This window comes from Loxodonta africana, chromosome 11 (assembly GCF_030014295.1).
Source record: "Loxodonta africana isolate mLoxAfr1 chromosome 11, mLoxAfr1.hap2, whole genome shotgun sequence".
NCBI lineage: Eukaryota > Metazoa > Chordata > Mammalia > Proboscidea > Elephantidae > Loxodonta > Loxodonta africana.
The window spans coordinates 15,884,044-15,905,543 of NC_087352.1; the positions used below are offsets into that span (position 1 = coordinate 15,884,044).

The 21,500-nt window shown below is 48.5% G+C and overlaps 1 protein-coding gene and 1 long non-coding RNA gene across 2 annotated transcripts in view; one reads left to right on the top strand and one right to left on the bottom strand.

Annotated features, from left to right (window-relative positions):
- The window catches only part of AP2A1 (adaptor related protein complex 2 subunit alpha 1), a 38,409-nt gene extending 30,349 nt beyond the window's left edge, over positions 1-8,060 (bottom strand). The window contains exon 1 of the mRNA XM_064293950.1: positions 7,868-8,060. Coding sequence (XP_064150020.1) covers positions 7,868-7,934 — 67 coding nt within the window. The 5' untranslated portion in view covers positions 7,935-8,060. The remainder of the gene's footprint in view (positions 1-7,867) is intronic.
- Positions 8,061-8,353: 293 nt separating this feature from the next.
- LOC111749545 (uncharacterized) lies at positions 8,354-20,941 on the top strand. Its single transcript, XR_002784662.2, has 3 exons — positions 8,354-9,967; positions 13,974-14,113; positions 14,908-20,941. It is a non-coding gene; the product is annotated as an uncharacterized LOC111749545 (long non-coding RNA).
- The last annotated feature ends 559 nt before the right edge of the window (positions 20,942-21,500 follow it).

The following is a 21,500-nucleotide window of genomic DNA, read 5'->3' on the forward strand; positions in this document are numbered from 1 at the left end:
GAAAAAGAGAAATTCTGAAAATTTTTGTTTGTTATACATATGTACCAGTAGACCATGGCGGGGACTCTGGGGCATAATCAGTGGTACTTCTTATGTACCACAGAACACTTAGGGTACGCTTGTGTGAGGGAGAAAGAAAAAAAAAATCCATACTACCTGCAAAAATTCAGATACACTTGATGATTCAGTAGGATTCCATTAATGAAAACACATGGTATCAACAAAATTAAAAGCAGAAAATCTCTGGGTCACCAGAGGGTTAACTTTGGATGTATTATCAGGAAGGATCAGTCCCTGGAGAAGGACATCATGCTTGGTAAAGTAGAGGGTCAACAAAGAAAGAGGAAGAGGAAGATCCTCAATGAGATGGGTTGACACAGAGCCTGCAACAATGGGGTCAAGCACAGCAACGATTATGAGGATGGCCCAGGACTGACCAGTGTTTCGTTCTGTTGTACTTAGGGTTGCTATGAGTCAGAACCAACTTAACGGCTCCTAACAACAACAACAACAGAGGGTTAAAAGTATTCTGTAGGGTCCAAAACCAACAGCCCAAAACATCTGTTGTAACTCGACTCATAGTGACCCTATAGGACCAAGCAGAACTGCCCCACAGGGTTTCCTAGGCTGTAATCTTTACGGAAGCAGACTGCCACATCTTTCTCCCACAGAGCAGCTGGTGGGTTCGAACTATCGACCTTTCCAGTTAACAGCCAAGCACTTAACCACTGCACCACCAGGGCTCCTCATCTTTTGAAAATGTACCGTATGTCATACCAAACCAAAAAACCAAACCAGTTGCCACAGGGTTTGCGCTGGCTGATTTTCAGAGGTAGATCTGCCCTCCTTTGCGGCTTCTGGAGGGGGGAGACAGTGCTTTCCCTTACCATGTAAGCTGCCGCTTTGGCATGCGTCTGTTACTGCCACCAAAGGCATCTTGACAAACCCGGATCCCGCCCTGGAGGGACTAACATGCTTTAGTGGCGGTCACACAGGCACAGTGGCAGCCCACAGGAGGGATTCCACCCAGGCTAGCGCCCCTGCCGGCCCATCCAGTGCCTCACTGCGAGACCCTGCACAGCCACCTGCCAGACAACTATGGTGACAATTGTCTAGCTCTACCAGGTTATGGTGTGCCAAGTCACAACAGCCCAGAGTCCTCAGAAAGGGTTCTGAGAGTTGAGACATGTTGAGCCGGGATCCTGTAATAAAGCTCAGAAAATGTCAGCCCTGCTCCATTCGATCCAGGAGCTACTAGGTTCATGTGGCTGTGGGGCACATAAAATGTGAAAACCTGAGTCAGAGGCCATCCCTCCTCGGCTCCAAACCTCTGCTTGGCTCCAAACCTCTGCTCGGCTCCCGTGTAGCAAAAAGTAAAAGCTCAAGTCCTCTCTGTGGCTCATTAGGCCGTTCCCTCTGACATCATCTCTCACCCTCTCCCCTTCTCTCTCCCTCCCTCATCTGCTACAGCCCCACTGTCCTCCTCAAAGCTCCTCCTGCACTCCAACCATAACAGTCTTGCCTCCTGGGGCCTTTGCACAGTCTGTTCCTTTTGCCTGGAACACTCTCCCCTCCCACTTTTGCATGCCTGCTAGGAACCTGAAAGGAGCTCCAGTGGTGCAACTGTTAAGTGCTCGGCTGTGCACCAAAAGTTGGCGATTCAAATCCACCCAGAGGCTCTGAAGGAGAAAGACCTGGCGATCTGCTTTTGTAAAGATTAAAAAAAAAAAAAAGATTAGAGCCTAGAAAACCCTACGGGTCATCACGTGGGGTGGTTATGTGTCAAAATCAGCTCGACGGCACCTAATACCAACAACAGCTATGAAGCTGAATAAGTTTCAGCGGAGCTTCCAGACTATGACAGACTAGAAGAAAGATCTGGTGATCTCCTTCCAAAAATCAGCCAGCGAAAACCCTGTGGACTACAACAGCCCAGTCCACAAGGGATCGTGAGGATGGAGCAGGACCAGGTAGCACTTCAGTCCTGTGTGCGTGAGGGCACCATGAGTCAAGGACCGACTTGACAGCAGCTAACAACAGCAATTTCCTCACCATATTCAATTTGCTCAACAGGCGTCTTCGCAGAGAGAACCTCTCTGACCATCCTATGTAAGAATGCTACCCCATCCCCGTCCCTGTGCCCCTTCCTTGCTTTATTTTTGTCAGCGACACTTACAGCCACCTGTATGGGTATATGATATACCATGTCTACTGTGTATTGCCTGCCTCCCCGCACTCTCCCCCCCACCCCGAATATAAGCACCCAGGCAAGGATTTCGTTCACTGAGGTAGTCCCATCACCTTAGAACGGTGCCTTAGTACCTGGTCAGCACTCAACAAAGATTCATTCATTCATTCATTCACCAGCAATCACACACTGAGGCCTCCTGTGGGTCAGTCCCTGCACAGGGTGGATGGCGCTGGGGACCCAGGGTCGGGTCAGATACAGGCCCTGTACTCCAGGGATTGGGGAAGCTATTACAAAGGGTCGTTGTTGTTGGGTGCCATTGAGTCAATTTCGACTCAGTGACTCCATGTGACAGGGTAGAACTGCCCCATAGGGTTTTCTTGGCTGTGATCTTTGCAGGAGCAGATTGCCAGGTCTTCCTCCTGCAGAGCTGTTGGGTGGGTTTGAGCCACTGACCTTTTCTTGTGCCACCAGGGCTCCTTATCACAAAGGGAAGGGTTCCAGTTTGGAGTGGGATGTGCCCTACAGGACACACACTCCCCTACCCATTCACTCACTCAGCACACTCTCTAAGACCTGAGGGAGCTGGAGCTCCAGATAGGAGGCAGCTCCCTTCAGATAAAAGACTCAGGCTAGATCCACCCCAGACAGGAGGTGTACCACCCCAGGCTGGGCCCAGCAGGCTGCTGCTTCTCCTTATCTGCAGAATTTGCCCTTCCTTGCCCTCCTTGCCCTCCTTAGCCAAGCCAGTCAATCCCTCATTGTCTTCTAGACCCTTTCTGCCTCAATCCCCTGGTGCCCTTCAGGTCCTCCTGGCATGATGGCTCCACACTCCTCCCCCTGTTCATCTCCGAGTCCCACCTTCCTCTGCCCTCTCTCCTCATCCAACCTTCCCCTACCCTTCCTCCTCATCCACATCCTTCACCCCTTCTTCCCTCACCCCTGCTTGAACCCCTGTCAAGGCTCCCCAGTGCCCCCATAAAAAACACCAGCCTAGCCTCTACCCATTTCCCCAGCAGTACTCTGCACCAACCACATTGGCCTCAGGACCTTTGCACCTGCTATTCCTGGTGCCTTCACTACACTTCTCCACATCCCTTGGCCACTAACTCTGGCACATCCTGCCTATCACAGCTCCAAGAGTCACTTCTGATGCAAAGCCTGCCCTGAGCTCCCCGACCTGGCAGTGTTCCCCTTCTCTCAACATTGTCATCCTCTCCCTCAAGGGGCTTAGGGCAGCTGCAATTTTTTTTCTACTTAAAAAAAAAAAAAAAAGTTGAGATCTAATTCAAATGCCATACAATTCACTCATTTAAAACGTACAATTCAGTGGCTTTCAGTACATTCACATGATCGTGCAGCCATCACCACTAATTCCAGAACATGCCCACCACCCAAACAAAAACCTCGTACCAAGTAGCAGTCACTCTCCATACGCCTCCCTCACTTTTTTTTCCCCAGCTGCCGCAGAGTCGACTGCAACTCATGGTGTCCGAGTAGACCTACGCCCCACTGTTTGTTGTCTGCTTGTTTGTATTTGGTGGTGGGGGGGGGAATATCCATAGGGTTTTCAATAGCTGATTTTTTTGGAAGTAGATCGTCAGGGCTTTCTTCTGAGGCACCTCTGGGGGGACTGGAACCTCCAACCTTTTGCTTAGCCGCAGAATATATTAACTGTTTGCACCACCCAGGGACTCCCTCCCACTCCTCCAAAAAAAAAAAAAACCAAACCCGTCACCACTGAGTTGATTCCGACGCATTGCAACCCTAAAGGACAGAGCAGAACTGCCCCATAGGGCTTCCAAGGCTGTAATCTTTATGGGAGCAGCCTGCCACATCTTTCTCCTGCGGAGCAGCTGGTAGGTTCGAACTGCTAACCTTCCGGTTAGCAGCCAAGTGCTTAACCACTGTGCCACAAGGGCTCCTCCTTCCACTCCTAGGCAACCCCTAATCTACTTTTTGTCTCTAAGGACTTGCCTATTTTGGACATTTCGTATAAATGGAATCATACTACACGGTGCCACTCAGCACAGTTTTCAAGATTCATCCATGTTGTCGCATGTACCAGAACTTGGAATAGCTGAGCAATATTCCATCGTATGGATGTACCACATTTTTTTCTACCATTTATCTGCTGATGGACATTTGGGTTGTTTGCACTGGTGGCTACTGTGAATAACGCTGCTATGAGCATTTTGAGTATAAGTTTGTGTAAAGACAGCTGCAAGTTTTAGGCTCTAAGTTTCATGTTAAAAAAAAAAAGTTTCATGTAGACACAGGCAAGTCTGCCTCCCCCTTGCTCCTTGTAAGGCCTGAAACAAAACCAGTTCAATACAGAGTTGCTGAGGAAAGAAAGGAGTCCCTGGGTGGTACAAACGGTAAGTGCTTGGCTGCTCACTGAAAGGCAGGAAGTTCGAGTCCACCCAGAGGCATCTCAGAAGAAAGGCCTGGTGATCTATTTCTGAAAAATCAGTCACTGAAAACCCTACAGAGCACAGTTCCACCCTGACACATATGGGGTCACCATACGTCAGAATAGATTCAACGGCAACTGGCTTCATTTTTTTTTTTTTTGAAAAAAGGAAGGAGGACTCCCTGAGTCTCCAGCCTCAATCAATCCCTTTGGCTAAATCTCCCCCTCTGCCCCCAGACCTGAGTTTCCCCTTCTCCCATCTGCATTCCCTCTGGGGCCCTGCTGTGACACCGCCTGTTTTCTCTTCCTTTCCCCACCAAACCTCCCCAATTCTACCTCTTTCAAAAGCTCTGTGGGCTTTTTCTTCAAAATTTACCCCAAATCCAACCCTGTCTCATCATTTCCTCCTCACCCCAGAGCCTGCCTTCCCACCTCTTGCCTGGATGGCTGCAACTGCCTCGTTATTGGTCTCCTGGCTTCCGCCCCTACCTCTTGAATCTGCTCTGTCCCCAGCAGCCAGCGGAATTATTTTAAAACATAAATCAGATCACATCCCTGTGTTCAAAACCTTCCTGTGGTTCCTGTTTCACTCAGAGAAAGGCCAGAGTCCTCACCCATTAAAAACCTTTTACTGTTGAGTCGATCCTGACTCATAGCAACCCTACAGGACAGAGGAGAACTGCCCCATGGGGTTTCCAAGGCTGCAATCTTTATGGGAGTAGACTGCCACATCTTTCTCCCTTGGAGCAGCTAGTGAGTTCGAACCGCCAACCTTTTGGTTAGCAGCTGAGCACTTTAACCACTGCAACACCAGGGCTCCTGACAGTTCCCACAGTGGCCTACAAAGTCCTACATGATCCGCCCTATTTCCTGCTCTGCCCTCATCTCCAGACGTCTCTGCCTTGCTCACTCAGCTCCAGCCACATTGGCCTTCTTGCTCACATTTGAACACACAGTAAGCATATGGCAACCTCAGGACCTTTGCACGCACCGTATCCCCTGCCTGGAACCCTCTTTCCCCTAAAATCCACAGACTTGCTCCTTCTCTTCACTCAAGTCTCCATTCAAATGTCACCTCCTCAGTCAGGCCTTTGCTGACCCCACTCTAGATCCTAGTAACTCTCCACCTCCTTTCCCGCCTTGCTTTTCTTCGTAGAACTAAGCATCACTGGAGCCCTGGTGGCACAGGGGTTAAGAAGTCAGCTGCTAACCAAAAGGTCGGCAGTTCAAATCCCCCAGGTGCTCTTTGGAAACCCTATGGAGCAGTTCTACTCTGTCCTATAGGGTTGCTATGAGTTGCAATCGACTCAGTGGCAACAGGTTTGGGTTCTTCTTTTTTGTTTTTTCCCAGGAGCTTCTTTTCCATCTCTCTCCTGGAACGGAAGCTCCCAGAGGCAGGGATTCTTGATCACTGTTGCAGGCCCAGTGCCTAGAGTAGTGCCTGGTACACTGTAGTGGTCAAAAAAATTTGTCAAATGAATGAATAAATCTTAATGGCTATTACTAGTGCTGTTTTGCAGACAAGAAAACTGAGCTGCAAAGAGAATAAATGACTTGCCCAGGGTCTCACCTAGGCTGGTGGTATCAGGGACAGTGCACACTTACTCCTAACAACAGACCCCCTACCTAGTCTATGGCTCCTCATGTTGTTATCATCGTTAGCTGCCATCGAGTCAATTCTGGCTCATGGCGACCCCATGTGTGTAGAGCAGAACGGCCCTCCATAGGATTTTCAAGGCCATGACCTTTCATACACAGGTCACCAGGCCTTTCTTCCAAGGCACCTCTGGGTGGGCTTGAACTGCTAGCATTTTAGTTAGTACAGGAGCTCTTTCCTTTTCCATGACAACCATATCCTCATCTCTCCACCAACTGACACTCAGCAGCTGCCACTCCACCTGTTCACCGAGTACCTACTATGTGCCAGATCCTCCTACACCTATGAATTTCTAAAATAGTCAATCACTGGGCACTGAACAGGAGCCTCTCCTCAGATCCAGCACGATAACAACAGCTAACATCCATCCAGTGCCAGCAATGTGGGAGAGGCCTCACTCAACATACACTGTCACAACAACCCCCCCCAGGAAGGTACTACCAGCATTCCCACTTGGCAGATTAGGAAACATAAGAGTGAAGCCCCTCAGTCAAGGTCACAGCGCTAGGGGGTGGTGGTGCTCAGACTCAAAGCCAGTCTGGCTGACCCCAAAGCCCGTGCAGATGTAGCCTCAGCAGCTCTTGGCAGCTTCAAACACCAACACCACCGGCTCCTGGGAGTTGGGAGCTGATTTGGCGCCAGGCCTCTCATCGTCATGACAACTCTGCCTGGTGGCATTCACTGACCCCAGATTGCTGTGGTCACTGACCCCTGACCTCTCTCTGGGCCTGAATGACCCACAGTTTTCCAGATCTCTTTCCACAAACCCACAAATTCCTCAGGCCCCTTTCTTTAGCTCTGGGCTCCCTGCCCCTACATCCCTGAAGCTCCGCCCCACTCTACAACCTCCTCTCCTACCCAGGCCCCCACTCTCTGGCTCCCAAGACCTCCACACCTGCAGCTCCTCTATCCCCCTCAGCTCTGTGCTCCTTGGGACCCTCCTTTCCACTTAGTGACCCTTCTAGCCTGCTCCCCACTGCCCCGTGCCTTCCAAGCAATCCCCCACTGGGGAGCCTTCTATCCCTTATTGGAGTCTATTTATAGTGCCCCCATCTCTCCTCCTCAGTCCCCTGGGTTTTCTACCACTCCTAGGCCCTCTCTAGGCTGCTACCAAAGGGCCTGAGTGGCCTTCTAGCCCCTTCCCCTGTATGACGCCCCTCTCCCAGGCCCTCAGGCCCGGCCACGTTAGGTTCTCAGCGTGTCGGGCTTCCAGTGTGTCTCGTCCTCCAGGTCCCCTCTGGCCTCCTCCCACTCTGTCACTCCATAGGGTGCCCCACTCCGCAACTCCTTCCCTTTCTGTCTACAACAGGGATCTCTCTAACCCCATTGCTTGTTCGACCCCTTAACCTTTCTATCATTCCCAAGGGACACGTTTATGTCCCCATTCCTGGGACCTAACTAGCTGGCTCCCTTTGGCAACCCTCCGGGACCCCTCTAGCCACTCCATGTCACCTCAAGAAGGACTCTATGACATCCCAAGCCCCTCCACTGCCCCCACCCTGAAGTTCCCCCCGGGGCCTTTCTACCCTCCTAGGCCGCTCTATGACCCCCGAGCCCCTCAATTCCACTCTCCCCGCCCCTCGCCAGTGTCCCCCGGCCGCACGCTCACAGTTCCGGATATCGGAGATGAACACCGCGAGCCCCCGCATCCCATCGCCCTTGGACACGGCCGGCATGATGGCGGTGGTGTCGGCCCCAGGCCCGGCCGGACAGGGCACAACGCAGCGGGGGCTGGCAAGCTGGCAGGCGGGGACCGGGCGGAAAGGACCCCAGACAGCGCCAAGGAGCCGAGCCGGGCCGGGCTGGCGGGCAAGCAGGCGGGCTGGCAGGCCGCGGCACCGCCCCCTGGTCCCGCCCCTCGGTTCCACCGCCCTGAGCTCTCAGACACGCATTGGCTCAGGTTACTGCCCTTCAAACTTGGGCCCACCCCCATTGCATCGCTCATTGGTAGTTAGGCAAAGGCACGCCGTTACCATTGGTCCAGGCCCCCGCTATTTCCGTTCGGAGAGAAGGAGGGGACGTTGCCCGAGAGACGGGCGGGGTTCGAATACGCACTACAGAACCGCCCCCTCCGCGCTGCCCGGTCGGATTCGGATTGGATCCGGCCCCTCTCCAAAAAGGGAGGGAAGGACATGCAGGAAAGCTGGGGAGCGGGACTGAGGGGGCGGAACTTGCGTTAACTGGACCCAATGGAAAGATAGACCGCCCCCGCAAGCGTAGCGGATTTGCTGAACGTGTCCTACTTTCGCCCTCCATTGGGCGGTTGTGGGAGCGGATAGAGGACGATGATTGGTAGAAAAGGAAGTAGAAGTGGGGGCCATCTCAGCGGGGCTGGGATAGGTGGAGCGACGCCTGCAATTCCCTGCTGCAGAGAAGGGGTTGGGAGGGGGAAGAGGAGGCGAGGTATTTACTGCGCAAGCGTCTCTCTGATCGCCCTCTTACCCTGAGCTCTTAAACCCTCTTCCAGGAAGCCTTCCTTCCCTTTCCCCTCTTCTTTTCTACAGCGGACAAGCTGTCAGTTCTTGGGCCTGTCAAGAGACGTAGACTCTCACGGGGGAGAAACGGTAATCCAAATCTAGTCCCGTTAAGCAAGGGTTAAAATTTAAAACCAGAGAGGTTGAGTGACTTGCCCTAGGGCGCACAGCTCGGCAGTCAGAAATTTAAACTCTGTTGGCTTTTAGCTACTATTCAATATGGATTGTTTATTGTTTTTGCAACCATAAAGCCTCAGGCAACCTCCATTGTAGCAGATATCAAATCAAACTTGTGGTTATCTCCACCAAAATTGGAGCTCCTAAACGCAAAAAGGATCTGGTATTGACGAGCTCAACACTGGCTTCCTCTCGGCGCTCCAGACAGTCTCTGGTTGACTGGCTTTGGGGAAGGCAAAGCTTCCGGATCTTCAAAGCCCCAAGCTATTGTGAAATTTAGGGAAAAGGGATCTGGAGGAATCCATTTCGGTCACATCGAGGAAGAAAACTCCATCCCACCATCCTCTTCTGATTTCCGAAGCCAAGTAGTATTCCTGGAATGAGCTTTGGAGGAGTGTCCTGGATCCTGGGAACTTCTACTCCGAATCTTGCGGGGATGGGGAGGCAACAGCGAGAAGAGTCCCCCCTCCCCCGCCCAGGTTCAATGGATCCGTCCATTTGCGTTTCCAGGAAAGGGGCATGGGAAAGTCCATTCTGGATTCCAGGGAGGCCGGGCTCTTCTTCACTCAGCTGTTTTGGTGATTGAGAGCGTACATCCCTAACAATAGGAGGGGGCATGTCTGCCTCTAAGAAACATAAGAGTAGCTTCATCTGGAGTTGAATAAGTCCTTTTTGTGGAAAATGACATTAACTGGTCCAAAACTGAAGAAGTCCATTGAAGGTATAGGGAGGAAACACTTTCTCCCTAAGGATTATAGTTGTTGTTAGTTGCCATCTGACTCATGGAGACCTCAGGCACAACAGAACCAAATGCTGCTAGGTCCTGCGCTATCCCCACGATTGGTTGTGGATCAGACCCTTGTGACCCATAGGATTTTCATTAGTCTGGAACCAAAAACCAAACTCCTTGCCTGTCGTGTAGATTCTGACTCATAGCCACCCTATAGTAGTCTGGAAGTTCTATGCATCAATATGCGCAAGTCTGCACTGACAGACGAGTATTGGCTGTGCATGAGGTTCACTGGCCGGGAATCGAATCCAGAACTCCCAAATGGAAGGTGAGAATTCTACCACTGAAGCACCATTGTCCCCCCCACCACAAGGATAACACCAAGGAGCCCTGATGGCGCAGTCATTAAGCGTTTGCCTGCTAATTTATTGGAACCCACCAGCCTCTCTGAAGGAGAAAATGTGGCAGTCTGCTTCTGTAAAGATTACAGCCTTAGAAACCCTATGGTGCAGTTCTACTCTGGCCTTTGTGGTCGCTATGAGTCTGAAGTGACCCAAAAGCAACAGGCAAGGATCTCGCCATTAAAATAAATATATTAGTAGTAGGGTTCAAACCATTCCTCTATTTAGGGGTGTGAAAGAGAGATTTCGGGGGACCCAAGAACAAAAGAAATTTGTTCCTAAGTAAGGGGGAAATCCACATTCTTCGCTGCCTGAGTCCTTAGGTGGTGCAAAAATTAACACGCTCGGCTGCTAACAGAAAGGTTGAAGGTTGCAGTCCACCCAGAAGACCTCAGAAGAAAGGCCTGGTGATCTATTTCTGAAAAATCCGCCACAAAAAACCCTATGAAATGCAGTTCTACTCTGACACACGCGAGGTCACCAGGAGTCAGAATGTACTTCAAGGCCATTGATTGGTTCCCCACCTGAACCTTCCACCTCCCCTTCCAACCCCAGCCCTTCACTCTTCCCACCAAATTCATGTAGGGCCGGATAGTTAACTCAGGGTTCTTGGTCTGGGGGTTCTAGGTCCAGTTGTGGGTAGGTGGGGCAACTCAGCTTCCCTTTAAACACCCTTACTCCACCCCATAGGCCGATTGCCATCAAGTCGATTCCAGCTCAGCAATCCTATAAGATAGAGTAGAGGTGTCCCATAGGGTTTACAAGGCTATAATCTTCACAGAATCAGACTGCCACATCTTTGTCCCATGGAGTGGCTGTTGGGTTTGAACCACTGACCTTTCAGTTAGCAGCTGAGCACTTAGCCATTGTGCCACCAGGGCTCCTTACCTCACCCCGTAGAGCCCATGAATCATCCACAGTTTAATTTTTAAGACTGAGCCTAAAGCACAGGCATTCTGAGGTGTAAATTGGACGGGGGGAGTGGCGAGGGTAGGTTGGGGAGGCCAACCCAGCCTTCTTGTGTCAGATTCTCTGTGAAGATGGACCTGTAGCCTCCACAGGGCTGCATGGGCTGACCTGGTTGAATTAGGATGGCCTTATACAATAAAAATGCAAAATAGATAATTTTCCGTTTATTTAAAAAAAGTCATCATCAAGTCAATTTTGACTCATAGCAATCCTGTGGGACAGAGTAGAACTGCCCTCAAGGCTGTAGTCTTTAGGGGAGCAAATCACCAGGTCTCTCTACTGTGTAGTAACTAGGGATTTGAACCACCAACCCTTTTGTTAGCAGCTGAGTGCTTAACCACTGTGCCACCAGGGCTCCTTCCATTTATGCTAGCCATGTTAAAAATAAAAAATAAAAACAAACAGGTGTATAGTGCAGTGAATTACTTAACATGGCCCTTCTAGCCACAGCCTTTGTAACTCCCACCAAATGACTGGGTTGGACTATCCACATGAGATGCTTAATGTCCACCTAGGGGATTGGATTGCTTGCTAATCATGTAAATAAGGTGCACTGCTCCCTTGTGGGGGTGGGATCATGCAAATAAGGTGTACAGAACTCTAACGAGGGCATTGGTCAGTTTTGTCATCCTGCTAGGCTTAAAGGGATACAGAGAGAGAGAGGAGGTGTAACAGGGAACACAGAGAGAGACAGCAGAAGCAGCAAAACTAGGACAGAGAGTAAGAGCTGTAACACCAGAGACAGAGAAAAGCAGTGGCAGAGAAATAGCAGCAACAGAACCAGGAAACCAGCAGGAGATGGCGCAATGGGCTTCTTGGCCCACAGAGCAGGAAAGCTGAGCGCCTTCAGGCAGGTTTGCCAGCAAAGTAGGGAGCCTCCAGGCACTTGGTGGAACTACGTTTGAAATACTACAGGGTTAGGGCTGAGTGCCTTTGAGCTGAGGCTTACTGGCAGAGTGGGGTGCTTCTGGGCACTTATTGGCAGAGCTAAAAGAGCTTTATGACACTTGCCTGAGAAGGGCAGATGACAGGCCAAGGGGCCGAGGGCAGAGAGAGACCTCCCTGTGGCATGGTTGAGAAGAGGCTGTTCTGATCAAAGAACTGTATCCCGAGTATTCCTGAACCTGAATTGTACCTGTTACTTCCCTAATGAGCCCCATAATCGTGAGTATTGTCTGTGCATTCTGTGTGGCCATTGCAATGAATTATCAAACCCTGCAGAGAAGTAGAGAGTGCTGTGGAAGGGACAGTTGGTATCAGAATTGGTAAAAGGGTTGGAGGGTGGAGGTATGTCTGACCTCTGCCTCATAGGAATCAGCCTTGGACTGTTGTTCTTGATTCTCCTTCTTGTGAAGTTAGAGGAGGTCAGATGCCTCCACCCTGCCATTTTTACAGTTGGTGTCTGTCTGAGTTATCTAGTGCTGCCATACAGAAATACCACAAGTGCATGGCTTTAACAAAGAGAGATTTATTTCCTCACAGTAAAGTAGGCTAAAAGTCCAAATTCAAGGCGTCAGCTCCAGGGGAAGGCTCTCTCTCTGTCTCTGTCAACTCTGAAGGAAGGTCCTTGTCCTCAGTCTTCTCATGGTTGAGGAGTTTCTCAGGCACAGGGACCCCGGGTCCAAAGAACGCACTCTGCTCCCGGTGCTGCTTTCTTGGTGATATAAGGTCCCCAACTCTCTGCTTGCTTCCCTTTCCTTTTATCTCTTGAGAGATAAAAGGTGGTACAGGCCACACCCCAGGGAAACTCCCTTTACACTGGATCAGGGAGGTGACCTGAGTAAGGGTGGTGTTACAATCCCACCCTAATACCCTTAACATAAAATTACAATCACAAAATGGAGGATAACCACACAATACTGGGAAGCATGGCCTAACCAAGTTGACATATATTTTTGGGGGGACATAATTCAATCCATGACAGTGTTGGAAATGGAATTTGTTGCAATGATTCGGGTTCATAAGCATGGGAATTTGTAAGAGAAGGAAGGCGCATGGAAAGTGAAACTTTTGATTCTTAGATGGTTACTTTGGTTGTTGTTACCTGTAATGGCTGAAAGAAAAGTAAGAGATGTTATGCTTAAACTGAGTAGAGAAAAGCCTTTTCTGGAGTGGCCTGAGGCAAAAGCCAGGTTAATTAAATAATATGATTGATAGGGGGCCCGGGTCTACTCGTTCCACCCAGCCAGAGGCCTGGGGCCATATACATATGCATGGGAAGATAGTCAATGGATGGAGAAGATGAAATTGTAATGTTTTTAAAGAGTTGTGTTTATCTGAATGTACTATGGATACTGAATGTTTCTCCTACCTAAAAAAAAACAAAAAACCTGTTGCTGTTGAATCAATTCTGACTCATAGTGACCCTATAGGACAGATTAGGACTGCCCCACAGGGTTTCCAAGGAGTAGCTGGTGGATTCAAACTGCTGAACTTTTGGTTAGCAGCCAATGCTTAACCACTGTGCCACCAGGGCCCTACTTCTCCTACCTAATGTTGTAAAACAGACATAAATATATGATAGAAATGAATGTTGGGTATTATAGATTACAGAGAGTATGTAACTCTGCATCCAGCCAATACTTGATTGGATATACTAAAAGAAACAGAGGCTGTTCATTTCAATGTAGTGGTATACTACCGGAGACCCTGGTGGCGTAGCGGTTAAGTGCTACAGCTGCTAACCAAAGGGTCAACAGTTCAAATCTACCAGGCGCTCCTTGGAAACTCTGTGGGGCAGTTCTACTCTGTCCTGTAGGGTCGCTATGAGTCGGAATCGACTTGAGGGCACTGGGTTTGGTTTTGGTGTACTACCTGAGCCCCACCCTAACCCCTCAGAGTCAGGAAATTTGCATTTGAAAAGACGCGTGGACCCACCCAGAGCTGCTGAGAGAACAGGAGATTTGCATTTGAACGAAAGACCTGCAGAAAAAAGAATGACTGTTTTGCTTTTTGAATTTTCAGCAAGCAGTTTGTCTTTGGGTGCATCAGGCCGGAAAAGTCATTGCCTATCAGAAGAATCCCCTTCCAGGACTGGAGTTAAAGAGAGCCGGCAAGTAGACAGCCTGGTATGCTCGCTTTTGGTGACCATCTGGGTCGACTCGGTGAGTGAATGTGAGGGAGGTATAACAATGAAGAGATGGGCTGGGTTTGAACATACTCCATTGGCACCTGTTGACCTAGCTCATGGAGGCCAGGGATGAGAAAGAGAGAAAGGGCTGGCTGGGCTGAGGTCCAGGGAGTTGTGTAGACTCCTGAGCTTACAGCTGGTACCTATTGAACTAGCCCATGGGGCTAGGGATGAGCTGACCAGAACCAACCGAATGAAGAGAAAGATGTCTGACACCTCGAGCTGGTGTAAAGTGGTGCAATTTGATTACTTGCTCTAAACTAGACTTTGCTTATGGATGGAGATGCTCAAAGTTCCAATCGGAACAGAGGATTCTTCAAGACCAAGGAACATGTTTGTTTCTTCGTTGTACTAGTTTGATAGGGGCGGGCAATTTAAACATTGGATACTTAAAAAGGGGGCGATGAAGGCGTAAAGTGACTGGCTTACACACTTTTGTGAGTGTGCTTACATTAAATGAGGGGGACAAGGGAGGATCCCCACTAACTAGATTCCACTTTTCCTGATGGGTCTGGGGAAGAGAGAGGGTGGTTGGAGATGCCAGCAAGATTACATGATTCGGTTGTGAGTGTTGATTGTTAACAGGGTTAATTGTGATTGTAAAGACCATAACTCTAGAAGCTGTAACTGTGAAAGAGTGGACTAAGGGGGAGGCACTGCTGAACTCTAGTACGGTGGCCAACCCTAAAGTAACTTAAAGGTTTTCTATGCTGATACCTCGTGAGGCTCAGAGGAAGGGAATAATCTTTCTCGGTTAATTTTTATCAGACACCAGACAGGATGAAGCCGAGATGACTTTTAAAAGAACCTGACCAGATGAGATGGACACCTGCAGCAGACTTGAATGGCTGGTACCTGAGTAATATCAACCTTAGGACTCTTTTGCCCCACTGAAGAACTAATTGTTAATGACTGATTTGGACTGGTAAAATGATTGGGAGGGGGAAGTTATCCTCCAAGTATGAAAGGACTATGGCTAGAAAAGCCAGGGGGTGGCCTGCAGTGTGATGGATTGCTTTGGTGTAGCCTTTCTTGCCATGGTCTTGGTCTTATAACTCCCACGCAATCACTTGGGTGGAACTGTGCAAATAGGGTGATTGTGGCCCACCAAGGGGATTGGTCAGTTTTGCCATCCTGCTGAGCTTGAAATGAGCCACTCCAGTGGGAATGAAGATCTTACCACCACCAAGGAAAAAGGGTCAAGAGCAGAGCACATTCTTTGGACCTGAGATCCCTGTGCTGAGAAGCTCCTGGAACCAGGAGACCCCCAGGAGAGAGAGAGCTGTAACATTGAAGACCGCAAGAAGTGGTGGCAGCGAAAGAACAGCAGGAGAGAGTCGCAGGAGAAGCCAACAGGACAGCCAGCAGGAGAGACAACAGGAACCCACAGAACTAGAGCTAAGTGCCTTCAGGCAGGAGGCTTGCTGGTGAAGTGGGGTGCCTCTGGGTCCTTATCTGTGGTGCTAAAAGAGCTTTGTAACACTTCCCTGAGCAGAGCAGAGGCTGAGGGGCCAGAGAGAGGCATGCCTGCCAGCAAGGCTGAGAAAATGCTGTCCTGATGGAAGAATTGTCTCTTGAGTGTTCCTGAGCCTGAATTGTAACCTGTTACTTCCTTAGTAAACCCCATAATCATTGGTATTGTTTGTGAGTTCTGTGTGGCCATTGCAATGAATTATAGAACCCAACAGAGAAGTAGAGAATGCCATGGGAGGGACAGCTGGTGTCAGAATTGGTAAAGATGGTGGAGAGAAGAGGTGTGTCTGAATGCCGCCTCATAGAAGTCAGTCTTGGGCTGTTGATCTTGACTCTCCTTACCCCTTGTGATGTGTGATGTTAGAGGAGGTCAAATGCCGCCTTCATGCCATTTGTCACAGATTGAATTGTGTCCCCCAAAAATATGTGTCGACTTGTTTAGGCCATGATTCCCAGTATTGTGTGGTTATCCTCCATTTTGTGATTGTAATTTCCCTATGTGTTGTACATCCTAATCTCTGCCTGTGGTTAATAAGGCAAGATTAGAGGATGAGGGTGGGATCGTAACACCCTTACTAAGGTCACATTCCTGATTCAATGTAAACTGAGTTTCCTTGGCCTGTGGCTTACACCACCTTTTATTTTACAAGTGATAAAAGGAAAGGGAAGTGAGCAGAGAGGAGGGACCTCATAACACCAAGAAAGCAGCGCCAGGAGCAGAGTGCATCTTTCGGACCTGGCGTTCCTGCTCAGAGAAGCTCCTACTCCAGGGGAAGACTGATGACAGGGACCTTCCTCTAGAGCCAACAGAGAAAGCCTTCCCCTGGAGCTGATGCCCTGAATTTGGACTTCTAGCCTACTAAAAACCAAAAAAGACCAAACCCGTTGTCATCGAGTTGATTCCGACTCATAGTGACCTTATAGGACAGAGTAGAACTGCCCATAGGCTTTCCAAGGAGCACCTGATGGATTCTAGCCTGCTAGACAGTGAGAGAATAAACTTCTCTTTGTTAAAGCCACTCACTTGTGGTATTTCTGTTACAGCAGCATTAGGTCAGTGTAGGGTATATCTTAAACCAATAACCTTTGACACATAAAGCAAGCTGATCAGGCACAGGGAAACAAGCATAGTTGGGGGAAAATAGATACCATGAGATCTCCAAGTGTAAAAAATGGTGGCACAGCTGTGTCTGACCTCCTCTGACCTCACAAGGGTGAAGAAGAAACTAGATTAACAGCTCAAGGCTGATTCCTATGAGGTGGAGTTCAGGCATACCTCCTCTCTCCAACCTCTTTACCAATTCTGACGCCAGCCGTCTTTCCCACGGCACTCTTGTTTTTCTGCTAGGTTCCATAATTAGTTACAATGGCTACATAGAACTCACAGACAATATTCACAATTATGGGGTTTATGAGGGAAGTAACAGGTTACTATTCAGGATCAGGAACAACTCAGGATACAGTTCTTCAGTCAGGACAGCTTCTTGTCTGCGCCCACAGGCATGCCTCTCCCTGGCCCTCAGCCTTTCGGCTCTTGGCCTTCGACTCCTCAGGGGTCTTGGGCCTTTTGGGCCGGCCCAGCCTATGCCTTGCTTGGGCAAATGTTACAAAGCTCTTTAATTCGCCGATAAGTGCCTGGGGCACCCCACTCCACCCGTAAGCCTCGGCTTGAAGGTGCTCAGCTCTCTCACTTCGTGGGTTGGTGAACCTAGTTCTGTCAAGTGCCCAGAGACACCTCACTTTGCCAGCAAGCCTCCTGCCCAAAGCACTCTGCTTTCTCGCTCTGTGGGCCAGAAAGCCCACTGTGTCATCTTTGCTGGACTCCCAGTTCTGCTGCTGTTGTTTCTCTGCCACCACTTCTCACTGTCTTGAGCCATCTCTGATGTTACAGCTCTCTGTCTCCTGAGTCTAGCAGGTTCTCAGCACAGGGATCCTCGGTCCAAAGGACACACTCCACTCCTAGCTGTTCTTGGTGGTAGTGAGTCCCACCCTCTCTGCTCACTTCTCTCTCCTTTTGTCTCTTGTAAGATAAAAAGTGTGACTTGAATAAGAATGGAAAGAGTGGTGACTGAGTTAACCCTTTCAAGAAGCAATTGTTTTCTGCTTTGAATTTTTTGTAGATACCACGTGTTTTCATTAATGGAAGCATGCTGAATCACTGAGTGTTGTTGAATTTTTGGTAGGTAGTATGGATTTTGTTTTCTTGCCCCCTCCCACAAGCCTACCCTTAGAATCCAGAGGGACATCCATTGCCCCACTAATTCTACCCCCAGAGTCCCCTCTGAGCCCACTGGGACATACATGTCTCCACAAAATTTCTATTTTTTTCCTACCAAAAATGCACACAGCTCAATGCACAATACCCTGTAGAAACAGTAATTTGTGGCACACTCCTGTTTTTTTCAGTTTTAAACAGTCATAAAGGCTTCTGCCTTGTGCCAGCATGCACCCTCAGTGGGAAAGTAGCTTCCCAATGAACATAAGAGGCAGAAAATGTTGATGGACAACCGTATATCCCACTGGTCATGAAAAGGGTAAGGATGGTGACGTGAGTCATACCCTCTAGTAAGGCATTGACTCAAGATACATCCTACAGTAATTCTTTCTCGTTAACATAAGGGACAACTCACTCCCAAATGGGACTATAACCATAGGCATAGAGGCTAGGATTTATACCACATCACAAAATGGAGCATAATTATATCAGATTTCAAAATGGAGAATTACTACATCATTACATAACTTCTAAATTACTTCATTACATAACTGCCAAATGACTGAGAATTATTTTCCAGCCAAGGTGACACATAACCATCACAGGTTCCATACACCTTATTTGCATAGTCTCGCCAGTCATTGTGTGGGAATCACAAAGGCTAGGCCTACCCGTTGTCGTCAAGTCAATTCCGACTTATAGCGACCCTATAGGACGGAGTAGAACTGCGCCAGACGGTTTCCAAGGAGCAGCTGCTGGATTCAAACTGCCAACCTTTTGGTTGGCGGATGCCTAGAAGGGCCATATTAAGTAGTTCACTGCACCACACCAAGGAATCGAGAAAGAGAAGCTGAGAAGAGACCAGGACCTTCCCCCAGAGCCAACAGAAAGCCTTCCACTATAGCCAGTGCCCCGAATTCAGACTTACAGCCTTCTAAACTGTGAGAAAATAAATGAGTTTGCTACAGTTACCCATTTGTGCTATTTCTGTTATAGCAGCACTAGATAACTAAGACATTCCTGCATTAACATAAACTCACTGACCTCTAAGTTTCCTATCTAACCTTTCAAGTTGCTCTTGTCAATTTGATCCCATATAGCTAGTTCTTCAAAACAGCACAACACTAAAGGCAGACATTCTTTGCTGGTTAAGCTGAGCTATTGTTTGGTTTAAAGAAGACTTCAGGGTATATTTTTTGCCATCTTGTTTTTTTTAATTGTGCTTTAAGTGAAAGTTTATAATTCAAGTTGGTTTTTCGTACAAAAACTTATATACACAGTGTTATGTGACCCTAGTTGTTCTCCCCACAATGTGACAGCACACTGCCGTCCACCCTGTATATCTCATGTCCGTTCAACCAGCTCCTGTCCCCCTCTGCCTTCTCATCTCGACTCCAGACAGGAGCTGCCCACATAGTCTCACGTGTCTACTTGAGCTAAGAAGCACATTCTTCACCAGTATCATTTTATGTCCTATCCCAAACCCACTCTAGTCCAGTCTAATCTTTGTCTAAAGTGCTGGGTTAAGGAATGGTTTCAGTTTGGGGCTAATAGAGAATCCGGGGGCCATGACCGCTGGGGTCCCTCCAGTCTCAGTCAGATCATTAAGTCTGGTCTTTTTACTAGAGTTTGGGTTCTGCATCCCACTTTTCTCCTGCTCCATCAGGGATTCTCTGTGTTCTTTTCTTTTTTTTTTAATGCTTTCCAAGTAAATTGCAGAAGAAGTACGTTACCCCCAAATACTTCAACATTAATTATAGTTTAGATTCTTTTGTACTGTGGTAAAATATATATAGCATAGAATTTGCCATTTTAACCATTTTTTAAGTGTACAACCCAGAGGCATTAATCACATCCACAATGTTGTACAACCATCGCCACTATCTGTTTTCAAAACTTTTTCATCACCCCAATCGGAAAATCTGTACCCATGTCTGAGGCTCGCTATATTTCAGTGAAATGGCTCACAAACCCGTGGGTCAGGCAGCAGGCTGGAGGCTTCTGACTCAGGTGGTTGGAGGGGCTGATAAACCCAAAATCTGCAGTTCAGGTGGCAGGCCGAAGGCTTCTCACGTTCCGAGAATCGGAGGTCAGAAGATGACAAGATGAACGCAGGATCAAAAGACTGTGAGCTTTGCCCCAACGTTTGTTTTCATATCATGAATGCAGGCCACACCCCCAAGGAAACACCTCTTCCAACTGATTGGCTGCTCACATAAGATCACAAAATGGGAGGTAATTACATAGTGTCTGCCAAACCACTGAGAATCATAGCCTAGCCAAGTAGACACATGACATTAACCCTCACAACCCATTAATCATTTACTCCCCATTCCCCCTCCCCTCAGTCCCTGGTAGCCACCAATCTCCTGTCTCTGTGCATTTACCTATTCTAGATACCTCATGTGAGTAGAGTCAGACAATATTTGTCCTTTTGTGTCTGGCTGATTTCACTCAGCACTATGTTTTCAAGGTTCACCCATGTCCCAGCATGTATCAGAACTTAGATTCTTTTTTGATAGGTGAAATTCACACACAATAAAAGCCTCAAATCTCAAGTGCACAAGTTGGTGAGTTTTAACAAATGCACACGCCTGCCATGACTTGATTTTGATTCCATTTATATGACTTATCAGTCCGAGTGGTGCTGTCAGTGTGCTCAGCTGCTAACTGAATGGTTGGAAGCTTGAGTCCACCCAGAGGTGCCTCAGAAGAAAAGCCTGGCAATGTACTTCCAAAAAAAAAATTAGCCATTGAAAACCCTCTGTAGCACAGTTCTATTCTGACACACACGGGGTCACCCAGAGTTAGCGCCCACTTGAAGACAACTGGTTTTTATATCACTCAATGCCTGAGGTCCCTGGGTGGTACAAACACTGTGCTTGACTACTGTCTTGGTCATCTAGTGCTGCTATAACAGAAATACCAGAAGTGGTTGGCTTTAACAAAGAGAAATTTATTCTCTCACAGTCCCGTAGGCTAGAAGTCCAAATGTAGGGCACCAGCTCCAGGGGAAAGCTTTCTCCCTTCTGTCAACTCTGGAGGAAGGTCCTTGTCATCAATCTTCCCATGGTCTCGGAGCTTCCTGCACAGGCACCCCGGGTCCAAAGGACCCTCCCGGCTCTGCTTTCATGGTGGTATGAGGTTCCCATGTCTCTCTGCTCACTTCTCTCTCTTATATCTCAAAAGAGATTGGCTTGAGCCACTATCTAATCATATAGGTTCCATCAATATAACTTCCACTAATCCATTTTATTAACATCATAGCGATGGGGTTTACAACACATAGGAAAATCTCCTCAAATGACAAAATGGTGCACAATCACATAATACTGGGAATCATGGCCTAACCAAGTTGATACATATTTTGGGGGGTCACAACTGCTAAGCTAAAGGTTGACGGTTCGAAGCCACTCAGTGGAACTGCAGAAGAAAGGCCTGGCAATCTGCTTCCCTGAAGATTACAGCCAAGAAAACCCCATGGAGTACAGTTCTACTCTGTAACATAGGAGATTGCCCTGAGTTGAAACTGACTCAACAGCAATGGAGTTTGTTTCGTTTTTTATCAATGTCTGGTATTTTCTCATTCACTTATTTTTCTGTTCCCACCCTGCCCCTCTCATCACCACCACACACTCTCATAGAATCTTCTAGGGCAGAGACTGGGACTCGT